Source organism: Montipora capricornis, unplaced genomic scaffold (assembly GCF_036669925.1).
Source record: "Montipora capricornis isolate CH-2021 unplaced genomic scaffold, ASM3666992v2 scaffold_481, whole genome shotgun sequence".
Taxonomy (NCBI): domain Eukaryota; kingdom Metazoa; phylum Cnidaria; class Anthozoa; order Scleractinia; family Acroporidae; genus Montipora; species Montipora capricornis.
Window position 1 is genome coordinate 50,001 of NW_027180218.1, and position 12,500 is coordinate 62,500.

Below are 12,500 nucleotides of genomic sequence, written 5' to 3' on the forward strand. Positions count from 1 at the left end.
TAATTCAAAGGTATTTTTGCGCGGTTTACTGAATGCGGTTTCCCGCATATTCAGTAAAACGCGCAAAAATACCTTTGAATTAGTAGGCACCGTTCTTAATTTCGGACTAGATTAGCAGCGTATGTCACTTAGAATTTTGAAAAAACTTAGAAAAACTATTTAGAAAAAAAAAGTTTGAAAAAGTTGGTTGAACGATCAATGCGCGGAGCAAACGCACTTATTCATTACACTACCGAGAAAACTGCTCCAAATGCTGCAATTTTATAAAGTATTTAAATGAAACTATCCCTCTGAGAAAAATTTCAGTATTGAAAGCTAACCGAGTAAAAAAACTTGGTTTGCTAAGAATGGCATCCACCGTTTACGAAACGGAAATTAGCAGCGGCCGACCACCAGACCTTCGCTAACCGAGTTCCTAGATCGGGATTATAGATGGTTACTTATGGTAGGTTCGACTTTGTCAATGCCGAGTCACCATTCTCGCAGACTTAAGACAAAATATCACGGATCTCTTCAGTTTTCACATCTCAATTTCTTTGGTTTTGTTTTACATACAGGCAGAGTTTATAGAGAAAGATAATGATGCTCTCCACAGTGATCTTGAACATCTCATACAGGACAGCAAAGATGCTTTTCTTAAGAGTCTGTTTCCTAGTATCGTGAAAAAGAAGAATGACATTGGCTCCATGACGTTTGGTGGAGCAATGAAGCCCAGCAGTAAGAAACTTGGCTTTATCAGTGTTGGAAGCAAATTCAGGGTAATCGACGAGCTTTTTTTTGTACAGATCTTTGTTTTGTTTTGTGTTTATCCTTGTGAAATGGAAATTTTCGACATTCAGTAGCTTGAGTTGAGCGTTGTGCCAGGCGAAGGTTAAGTGAATTACCCGAGAATTACTCATCGTTGTGCGGGAGCGGATGATGAATTCCGAAAACTGATTCTTGAATTGTTGTTTCTTGAACAGATCGGAAATGAGAAGTGGAACGTTGAGACGTCGCTCCCCCAACCCGCTACAATTTTGAAGTGGTTTTATATGCTTAGTCCCTTAAAAATCTTTTACTCTGTGCGTTTTCGTCACCTTGAATTCAGGTTTCTGTCCGGGGCTAAAGAACGTCACGTGTTTCAGGTCCCTAATAATCGTGCGCTTCTTGAAAGCGGGAGCGCGCTAGGAGTAAGGATTGCACAGTTGGTCAGTAGTGCGCGGCCTTCTGTGCGAGATGTCCCGAGTTCGATCTCTAGTGACCTCACATCCTTTTTTCGGCTTTTTTGCCATTCTGTGCAGCTTCAGGTAGCTTTATATACCCTTAAAACGGAGCACTCATGGAGGGGAGGGGGGGGGGGGGTGAGGGGGAGGTAAAATGAACTCACCGTCGGCTGCTAAGGAGAATGCCCTTTAGAGGGTAAAGGAACTTCCGACGTTAAATAAGGTGTACCTTTACCTTTACCTAAATAACATGCATATAAACCGTCTACTCATATTTCTTTATCCCACGGCAAACCAACACCCCTTGACTATTTACCAATTAATTTCTGCCAACAGACCCAGCTAAATCAGCTTATGGAGAAACTCAACAACACGGTAAGTGTGAAATAATTAGTTTTTCCCCCTTTGAATAAAGATTGCAACTTTTGTCGTATTTCCAATATGTGTCGTCTTCAAATGAGTCAACTACAGTATACTTTGGGTGAACAGCGTGCGGAAATTTTATCCACACCAAAGTCTTAAAATTACTCTCAATCCTTTCCTCTGGTGTCGTTTGTTCATGTGCTTTCAACTTACACGTAGGAGCTGCTTCCTTGGGAAGTCTCTTACCAGTAGGAGGTCATTCAGATGGAAATTCTGAGAACAGTACAATGATATGTAAACGAATACAGGGTGAACTTGAATGTTTGCAAAAACTTGCGAGCAGTTTGTCATACGACGATGCTCTTCTTCCTGCACAGTTGCCAACACTCAAGAACAGACGCTTGTCTGTATCCCAGAAGAGATTTAAAGAGATTACAGGAAATGAGTCACACAAATTGAACTGTCTACTTCAACCTTTGAGAGACACAAAGTACAATCTGAGAAGAGCAAACCAATACTTATACATTCTGCTAAAGATAAAAACCAAGAGAACTCAAAACACTTACATTTTTTCCTTCTATTAGACATTTCTAGATTAAATGAAGATTCAAAATATGTATATATATAACATTACGTTTTAATTTTGGAATTTTATTGTCACGGTTTTGAATAGCTTTTCAAAGTACCAGATTTGATAATGAAAGTACCGGACTTTGTTATTTTCCGTTGTAAGACCGATTGCAAGTGTATTGGGAGGGAACCCTCAAGGAAGTCTGAAACTCTCAGAAATGCTGTTTACATTCTTGAGATGGAAGAAAAAAAAAACTAAACTTATCACGTGAATGAATTGTCATCAGGCCCCAGTTGTTCAAACGATGGATAGCGCTATCCACCGGATACATCACTATCCAGTGGATAAGTCATAGCAAAACCAATTGCGCTATCCAACGGATAGTTATTTATCCGGTGAATAGCGCTATCCACTTTTTGAACAACTGGGGCCAGATGGATTATTCCGTTTAGTAAACAAAATAAGGCGACGCGACTTCTTGTTAATAGTGTGAAGGATTTATTGCGCGATTGTCTTACGTTTCTTCAGCCCATGGCTTCCTGAGATACCCAAGTCCAAACATAAAACAAAACGAAAAACAGTAAAGTTTCAGAATAAAGCGATAATAGAGACCGAAGGAAAGGGATGAAGTGTAACAAATCAGTTTTGTGTGTCCTCGTCATTTTGAGTGATCTTGTCACATCAGGGAGCGAGTTTCATCCGTTGTATCAAACCAAACGGCAAGATGGTTGCTAAAGACTTTGAAGGAGGTTCAATCCTGAGTCAGCTGGAATGTGCTGGAATGGTTTCAGTTTTGACTCTGATGCAAGATGGCTGGCCATCAAGAGCACCCTTCAAAGAACTTTACCAAATGTAAGTTAGCTATCATATTAAGATGATTCTTTCACTGTGATGATCGTTAGCTGGCGTGCCTTTTTTTGTTCTTCTGTTTATTTGACGTCTTATTTGATCTTTAATGGAGTAGAAGTGAACATCTGTGGATCGTCATTTCCACTGAAAAGCTCAGCCTTGTGGGGGTGTGATTTTGTGATGCTTTTATCGACTGAACTATGTTTCAAGGAAGAGAATTCGGCTGCTTTGGAAGTCGCTGTCACTTTGAGTTCAGTTTGTTTCCAGTGTTTTGAATCCGTAAGATTGATCACCTCAAATTCTTTTCAGGTACAAAGATCATTTGCCTGCTCGACTTGCAAGGCTGGATCCAAGAATGTTTTGCAAGGTTAGCTCCTTAAATTTCTTTGTTTGCACTTGTGTAACCAGCACTTCGAAAGAGCTACGTCTCTCTTCTTCAGTCTTTTCGAAAAAGCCTCAGCCAAGGGATGGGGCAGTTGTGAGATTAATCACTTCCCACCGGTGTGTTCAGGTTCGTTTTCTGCCGGACTTGCATCCCACATCAGGCAGATGCCATAAAAAGTGCTCATTCATACGATTTTGTTGACTAATGGAAGTGATATTAAATGTCACGTCATAATGATTTTCGCAACTCCCTCAGCTGACTTAGAGCCATTTTTCCTCAGGTCTTCTGCAGTGTATCATTTTAGTGTAATCAAATGAAACCATGTTGTCTCGCAGTGATGAACGCAAATTTCTATTGCGTCGAGAAGCCTGAAAAATTTTCAGGACTTCAACGGGATTTGAACCCGCGACCTCGCGATACCGGTGCGATGCTCTAACCAACTGAGCTATGAAGCCACTGACGTTGGGAGCTGGTCACTTCTGAGTTCACAACTTGACTTCATTTTAGTGTAGTGTGATTGCTCCACTTTCTTTACATGTTGTCCTTATCTTTTTTATTTAGTTATTGACACATAAACTTACGTCTCATTTTTAATCTCTTCGCTACAGGCTCTGTTTCACGCTCTTGGTTTGGACGACAAAGATTATAAATTTGGTCTGTCCAAGATATTTTTTCGACCTGGCAAGGTAAGAGTCATCATTCACTTTGGTTTTGTTGCCGTTGACGGTTGTACCATATTAACCATTGCAGTTGAAAAACGAAAGCCACACCTACTCGAGCAAAGTTGTGAAACTCGCTAATGAGATAGAACAAATTAAGAAACTACTGCGGAAGAAAGCAACAAAAACTAGATGCAGCTATAAAGTCGGTAAGACAGGCCTAAGCAGTCTCCGTTTAGTCCGGGCTTTCTGTAACATTTATTAGTTTGTATTTAGAGCGGCTTCAATTGAGTGTCGAAAGTAATTAGCGAATTGCATTGGTTTTGCATTACTTCACTCGGTGATTGGTTCAAAGTTCTCGCGCCATTTTTACAACCAATCAGAAGTGAAACCAAAACCAATCGTTTCTTGCGCGTGCACATTTCCCCCTACTTTGTGTCGGCTACGTTTGACTGGTTTACTGGATTGTCTCCATCCTTTTTGATAGGCCAAAGTAATTACTTTCGTTTTGGTTTTAGCACACTCGATTGAAACTCGCTCTATTTACTCTAGTGTGACTTTCAGTTGGTGGTAGGGGTCCCACAAAAAAGCCATTTTCCAATTGACCTTTTTGCAGATACGGCGGCCATTTTGATTTCTGTTGTTTCAAATAGCTATTATGGGATGCCCAGGGGGCAAATACACATTAATTTGCCCCCTGAGCATCCCATAATGTCTTTTGAAACAATAGAAATCAAAATGGCCGCCGTATCTGCTAAAAGGTCTATTATAGTGTGCCTTACGGAGATCATACCACAACAGCCGCGGACACTCGGTGCCCTACTGTTCGCGCATTGTGTATGCCGTAGGTTCCTCAGAGTCCCAGAGAGTTTTTGATCAATGGATCTGAAAAGGGGCTTATGGTTTCTAGTAGTTATCCGAGAGTACTTGAACGTCAGACCATTTGCAGGTGTGATGACAAAGGCAGCATTCTCTCGTCCGCTATTTTAAGACGCTGAATGCTGGTTCGGCCGTTGTTCGAACGCAAGATTTTGCTCATGGTTGTCCGACGGTCTGGGTTTAAGGGGTCACCTTCCGTTCCTATTTATACCACCTTTAAAAGGCTGATGGAATTTGGGACGTTCAGTTAGATAAGAGTAATTTCATATGATGTTATTTTCGCTGTTTTGTGCTGATTTTTGGCCTAAATTATTGTTATCGCAAAAGTGGGCGAGAGTATACAAGCCCAATGCATTTGAAACGGTTTCAACATTTGACCAACATTCGATCAACAAAAGTTGGACAAATGTTGGAAGCAAAAGTTTTGCAAAGGCCGTTTAAACGGTTCCAGCATCGCGCCAAGAGTGGAGTCCCGACTTTGATTATGAGGAAGTTGGAACGAGTAACCAGAAGCCCCTCCAGATTCAGTCACAGCTTATGTGAGCATGCGTGCGTTCTACAATAGTTGTTGAACGGACGTTTCAAACGACTTCAATACCCTACAACATTTTCAAAAACAAATGAAATTTGAATCGATGTTGAAAGTCCAAATCAGCTTAAATTTTATTCAACACGTTTTGAACACTTTTTACACCCTTCAGCAATGTTGAACGACCTATGAAAACGCTCCCATCATTTGGTTCAAAGAGTTGAATGCATATTAATGCAAATGTTGAAACCGTTTAAGCGGGCCTTAAGGGCTGAAACTTGGTTTGTCAGCGATCATTGTCTCTCATTTCCACAGAACTGAGTGTTTCTATCTTTGTCAAGTTTGCAGAGTTTGACGAAATTATGCATTCTGATCCGGAAAACTTGAAGAATATCGTGTCAAAGGTTCTCACGTGGCTTGTTCGAACGCGCTGGAGAAGAGCAATCTGGGGAACTCTCTCTGTCATTAAACGTATGTTAAAACTGAGCTCACTATTTCACCAATCTTAATTTCATTTCATCTACCAACCTGACAGATTCACACAGTTTGTGTTTGCCAAGTTTCTTCTGTGCGTTTCATCGTAGTCAGGTTAATGAAATGGAACTTCAGAGTGAGCCGTTAGGTTAATGTCATGAAACTTCAGAGTGAGCCGTTAGTTTAATGTCATGGAACGTCAGAGTGAGCCGTTATGTTAATGTCATGGAACGTCAGAGTGAGCCTTAATTTAATATGAGCTCATGTATAAAAGTAGGCCCTGAAAACAACAATGCGAGTACACCATCTTCAGCATCCTTCTGTCAGTGCTGGTATCCCTTAGGCCTGGTTTTCACTCGCGAAGCAGGTAACATACGCTAACTCTGTGGCGTTGATCATTGGTAGCTTTTGTTAGGGCAATAGCTTCTAATTAACAACAAGTAAATCTGCCAGGGAATGTTGCTTCAGCTCTTTAGCTTGCTTCGCCTTTGAAAAGCAGGCTTTACGCGACCGTGTGGTGCTGCATGTCCGACTCTGTTTCTCCAATCCATCCTGAGATAACATACCTCCATCGCGAAGGTTAAGGAATCGCTTGGGAGGGGTAGAGCTTTTGGTTTTCAGTCTTGAGCAGGCAAGGCAAACTCGATTATGCTAGGATTTCCGTAATCACCGTCACATCTGACAGTGTGATTTTTTTTTTTTAAATTCCTTTGACGTGGTTTAGGTTAATTTTTTTGTATATCATTTCAAGGGCGCATCAATTTTTCTATATATCTGTTATTTCCTGTGAGGTGCCGGGAGGTCCGTCTGGTAAAAACTGTTCCCGAAGTCTGAGATACCGGCCAAGGGTAGTGCTCGAGACGGGGGAAGAAATGCTTGCAAAAAACCCGTACAATCTAGGGTCGCAATTGCGGCGATATTCCGTCTTTTTTATGTTTTTTATGACAATCCTTTTTATCGATTAAGAAAAAATTCATGAGGAGAACAGCTTTTAACCAAAGTTTCAATCTTGAAATAGCTTTCTAATCTTGTGAAATCCTGGTTAAAAATACACACATACACGCAGTCCGCCATCTTGGATTATACGTGGCGTCATTGAGCTCAATCTGAAGTTTTGCGGGAAGCTTGAACACACAAAGCTGTTGAGATTCCTCTTCGTATTCCAGTCATACCTTTTTGTTCAGCAACATAAATGGCCCAAATAGGTCAGACGGACGAAACACCGTTCATGCTGTTCACATTTCCGAGAGAAAAGTGGGATCAGTTGAGTTGAATGACGTTACATATATTCCAAGATGGTGGACTGCGTGCATGTGTGTATTTTTAACAAGGATTTCACAAGGGGAGAAAGCTATTTCAAGATTGAAATTTTGGTTAAAGGCTGTTCTCATCATGAACGTTTTATTAATCGACCAAAAAAAAAGGATTGTCCTTTTGGAGTGAACTTCTCCTTTAAAGAAACATTTGTGTACTCCATTATGGCTTACAACAGTCAGCAGGAAAGAAACACTTCGTATCTAACTTATCGTGAAAGACCTGAACTGGTAGGAGGCTATTTGTTGTTTACAAATGTGGTAGAGTTGAATTCGGGAACCACCGAAGACAAATCTGTCGATTTTCAGACCGGGATTTGACCACAGCGCATGCGCTTGTGAATCCAACGCCCTTTGGTTGGACTACAATGATCTCAGAAATTGTCTCTCAGAGGCATTTTACCTTTGAAAAGATTTCTTACACTCAAGAAATAGTTTTTTCCCGTGAGCTGCAGCCATTTACTCGTGGAGAGAGAGCGAGAGAGAGAGAGAGAGTTGTCTACTTGAATGAATGAGTATTAAAGTTTTCTCTTATCGATCTTGCAACACCGGCGTAAGACTATCCATGAAAATTGTAATTTGTGTGCCAAGCGAATGTTTGGGTAATTACCTGTTGTGTGGAAGCTGAAACGATTGTTTTGTTGTTTCTATTCTTTTTTCAGTTATGAAGAAGATCACTTTCCGAGCAGAAGCAATTATCCGGGTTCAAAAAAATGTTCGAATGTTCTTGGCTTTGTGCAGGCACAAACCAAGGTGGGTACAATTACACTTTCGTTCCAGATTTCGTGAGAAAGTCGTCATCGAATCAGAAATGTCATTTTTCTTTGCGTTGCCCTACCGTAAGATAAATCCTGCTGTGTTTTTTAGAAATAAAGCAACAAAGGAGTATTTGACTGGAATGTGAGCTTAGATTTCGTGTCATCTCTGTTTATATTATAGATACCAAGGAATCATTAAAATACGAAGATTACAGGTTCAACTCTCACATTTAGGAAAACTAGGTATGGCACTGTTTCCTAGAACGAGGGTTTGTGGTAATGCTGGTGGAAGAAAACGTTGGTGGTATCACTGTACTTGAGTTTGTTAACGTAAAAAAACTCTTCAATGTCGTCGCCATATTTATTTGATTTCTTGTGATGCTCTTTTAGTTGGATCTTTAAAGAAAGACCAGAAACTTCTTGCTCAAGATGTGGAAGGACTCGGGAATGCGATAGACAATGCTGTTGCAAAAGTCAAGGTAAAGTGGGCTCGCAAACCTGAGTTCCTTCAATTTCTGACCATTAACCTGTGCGTTTGAATTTTGAAAACAAAAACTCCGTAGAGTTTTGCATCATCAGTTGGTAAATTTTGTTTTCATCGAACGCGAAGGATACTTAACATAAAGCTCTCGGTTTTTAAGGGTTGTGATGGGGTAGGGGCAACCACGTGATCAGCCGCCATGTTTTTTAATCGAACAAAAGAAAAGGTTTGCGTAGGAATAGAGTCTGCTTTCCGTAGAATTAGTATTTTTAGACACCAACATGGACGCCATGGCATCGTGCCAAAACGCAATCCGTGCTTGTGGCCAGAAAGCGCTTATCAAAAGGACCCTTTCATCATCCTATCACTCACTGAAGTCAAGCTTTTGGTGTTATGTATTTCCAAATGCCGTTTTTCTGGAAAATGTGTTGAGATGGGGGGACGTTCCCACCTGCCCTATATTTTACTTTCCCTATTCGTACGCACTGTTTCTTCCAAGATTCTCCTTCGCTTTTCACTGTTCTCTCCAGCGCCCTTTTGGTCGCCTACTCCCATGGGACTCGTGTCAGGAACTCGGGCAAGCCAAGGGCCAAACAATAGTTGTGGTTACACGAGCACTTTTACCCATGGGAATATAGCATTTGCCCAAGGGCAAGGACGTCTTTGTGTGTAACCGCTTTCCCTAGACCGAAACTGCTCTAGGGTTTCCATGCATACATAAAAAAGAACAAAAGAACTTCCCATGACAGTTCCTGAATTGAAAAGTACGGTCTATCTGCTCCCCGAGGTAAAGCAGAACGTAGCTTATACACGAAGATCCCTAATTATATTACTTATACCCTATTATTTTGCCGTGAGGGGTGCCTTTTACATTGTAACCGCATGCCCAGGGGTAACATGAAACCCGAGCTGAACCAAGCCCAAGCCATTTATCATCCGGAAGGCCCCAAACCCAAGATGTGTGTAACCACAAGCAATGAATTAACTCCAGTATTTGCTTGGGACAGCTCCTCAATCTCAAGCGCAGGGTCTAATTACCTGGTTCACGGTCACTCCGAGTATCCCTGAGTCATTATTGATAAACTACACCTCTTTGTTTTTCTCCTTGGGTTAACGCTATCCAGTTACTTTAATACACTTAGGAGCATAGTACATTTTTTTCGAGAATTTCAGTGCAAGTTGAATAGCAGGGCAATTGTCAACTGTTCAAACAGATGTATTTTAACAAACTCTACTTCCACTCAAAAGCTGTGTCCCCTTTAACCCACTGTCTCGTAGGAATGACACTTAAAGTGCCGCTGTGTTACAAAAAAAAAAGTTCTTCCTTTTTTTTTCTTCAGATTGTGAAAGTGTGTTTGCTTAACACATGACTGGCAACATTTTGAGCTTTGATTTTCATCCACAGGCCGTTTGCTTTGAGTGTACGTTTTGGATTTCACGGTCTGCTATTACTCACGTTTAAAACTGACCGATTGGACCTCCGAGGGTTGGATCCAGGGAAAAGTGACGTCAAGGGCTCACTAACTTAAAATTTCAGCGTGTGAATACAGCTTATTATATACGCAAAACGCGAGTTTAAAAGTCTGAAAGCCCAAAACTCCCGTGCTGTGTATTAATTCTACGGCGTAAACACAAATTGCATTCTTAAACCAGTGAGCCTTTGACGCCATTTCTCCTCGAACCAGCTCTCTCAAGATCTTAAAGTTAGTAATGTCGGACCATTAAATCGCAAAATTCCAGTTAAAATAAACAGGCATCTTTTTAAAATCAAGGCTGAAAACTTTGGTCGCTTGGTGTTTAGTTAACATAGTTTTGAAATCCATAGAAAAATAAGGATTGATTTTTTGGTCACAGTGGCACTTTGATAAATGTTACTCTGTCTAACGCCTGACATTTTTACTCGTCAATGGGCGCCGCTTTAGGAGTCAATGGGTTAACGGAATCCTTGTAAAATGCCATTAAATGGTTGTAAGGTTAAAATACCTTCTATACTGCAGAGCACGATGATGAAGCGAGACGCCATCGATGCGCTGTATTTTGATCTAGTCGGTAAGTTGAACAAGCAGTTGAAGGAAGTGGAGAGGCGAGTGGAACAACAAAAGGTTGAGGAAGAACAAGAGAGGCTGAGAAAAATCCAGGAACAAATGGAATTGGAAAGGAAAAAACGAGAAGAAGAGGAAAGAAAGAGAAAACAAGAGGAGGAAGAGAGAAAACTGTAAGTATAATCCAGGAAAATTTCGGACTCACGAGTTAGTCAGAGAGGATCAATCTATGGTGAATTCGTCCAAAGCCACGTAATGTTTTGTTTTTTGTTTGTTTTCTTTGCGGTCCGGGAGTCTCTCGCACTTTCAACGGACAAATTGTTTTAAAGAAAGTTAGGGTTTTGATTTTAGTAAATTCGGCAGTATCCTCGTCGTGAGGAGCTCATGAATTAGCGCTTAAAATTCCCGTATCCCTTTCTAAGAATTACCGTTTTACCATCTTAGCGAATCAAAATGCGAGGTCTCAAATTACGGCAGATTTTTGAATTGCCCTTATTGGAAAAGAGCGAGAGACTAAGTGCTAATTCTTCCCTTGAGGTCCAGGGAACCCGCTTGGGTGGACAGATCAAGACACTCCCTGACAGAAGAAGAAGGACATTTCCTCTTTTATTTCAAATTTTCTCGTCAATTGAATTTGAAAAACTACGCTATTAAGATGCAAGAGTTGTAAAGAACATGAAGGTTGAGAAAGTTGAACCTGGATCATAAGAGACATTCGCGTCATTGATAACCACTATCCCATGGAAGCAAACCGATGAGGGAGTGCGAGTTTTTATAACATTTGAATAGATACCAATTCACCAAATTTGAAAGCTAACCGGTGTAAAATGGGTGTTAGACTTTAATACTTGTAGATCGGCGCTATTTGGAATGAGTGCTTTGAACTAAACACTGTTGATCAGCGCTCTACGAATACTTGCATACGGTGCATGGGAATATAATCTATGTTCATCGTGTAATTGTCACGATATGTCCAATGTCCTTCTCGTCTGTCCTTTATATAGCATCAACCCTCGCCGACATGTTTGTCTTGACCCGTTCACCAAAACGAATTACCCAGATCCCGCTCGAAGAATTAGCTCTAGCTTTCAGCCTCCCGTTCTTTTCTGATGTCGACAATTGACGCAGGAAACAGGAATCGAAAAATAACGATCACTCTAACTGAGATTGCAGTGCTAGTTGTTGTCTGGTTGTCATGGGCTCCTGGGTCCATTTCTCGAAAGTTCTGAAACTTTTCAGGAGTATCTTGGGAACCGTAAACTTCTGTGTACCGGTATACCGTATCTTCACGCTGACGTCAACTTTGCAATTATGTTGTTGTTGGAAATCTGTTGAAAGACCAGCTTTCTAAAATTGGCGGATCGTACTTGAGATTCACATTGGCTTTTCGGGTCCGAAAAATACTTCCTGGTCTTGCATCACTTTACATCTGTCTACACCGTGACAGAGTTATGTAATTTAGTTGAATTATCATGAATGGTTCAAATGAAGTTTGCTCTTGTGAGCGGACATGACAAATGGGAAGTGAAATGTTTTACACTTGTCGTGCACATATGTTGACTTTACTGCAGGAAAAACCTCAAATATCCAATTAACAAATCGAAAGTGGTTGGGCGTTGTCTGTACTCTTATCGACAACGATATTCGTCATCACATTGGTCAAAATGTTAACACAAAGAAAAGAGAAAGCGTTGTCTATAACTTTCTCGCAATATGATTGGTTTATTTCCCAAAATGGGCTTTCCTGATTGGCTATTACATTGCGTGACAAATTGACGCGAGCATGACGCGTACAGCATTGTCTAGACTCTTATCGACAAAGGCAAATTAGCCAATCAGATTGCGAGATTACAAGCAACTGTGGTAAAAACTAATTTTTCGGCCTAAAACGAGGAGTTTTTCTCTCATATAGGAGAATGGAAATCGAGGCCAGACGCAAACAGGAGGAAGAAGAACGGCGAAAAAAAGAAGAAGAAGAGAGAATAAGAAGAGAAA

The 12,500-nt window shown here is 40.8% G+C and overlaps 1 protein-coding gene across 1 annotated transcript in view; it reads left to right on the forward strand.

Moving 5' to 3' along the window:
* LOC138036379 (unconventional myosin-VI-like) overlaps positions 1–12,500 on the forward strand; it is a 44,471-nt gene that overhangs the window by 23,550 nt on the left and 8,421 nt on the right. Inside the window, exons 17-27 of the mRNA XM_068882687.1 lie at positions 558–758; positions 1,539–1,577; positions 2,822–2,988; positions 3,295–3,352; positions 3,979–4,056; positions 5,779–5,908; positions 7,887–7,977; positions 8,164–8,225; positions 8,373–8,461; positions 10,461–10,678; positions 12,418–12,500. The exon at positions 12,418–12,500 is cut by the window's right edge and continues 26 nt beyond it. Coding sequence (XP_068738788.1) covers positions 558–758; positions 1,539–1,577; positions 2,822–2,988; positions 3,295–3,352; positions 3,979–4,056; positions 5,779–5,908; positions 7,887–7,977; positions 8,164–8,225; positions 8,373–8,461; positions 10,461–10,678; positions 12,418–12,500 — 1,216 coding nt within the window. The remainder of the gene's footprint in view (positions 1–557; positions 759–1,538; positions 1,578–2,821; positions 2,989–3,294; positions 3,353–3,978; positions 4,057–5,778; positions 5,909–7,886; positions 7,978–8,163; positions 8,226–8,372; positions 8,462–10,460; positions 10,679–12,417) is intronic.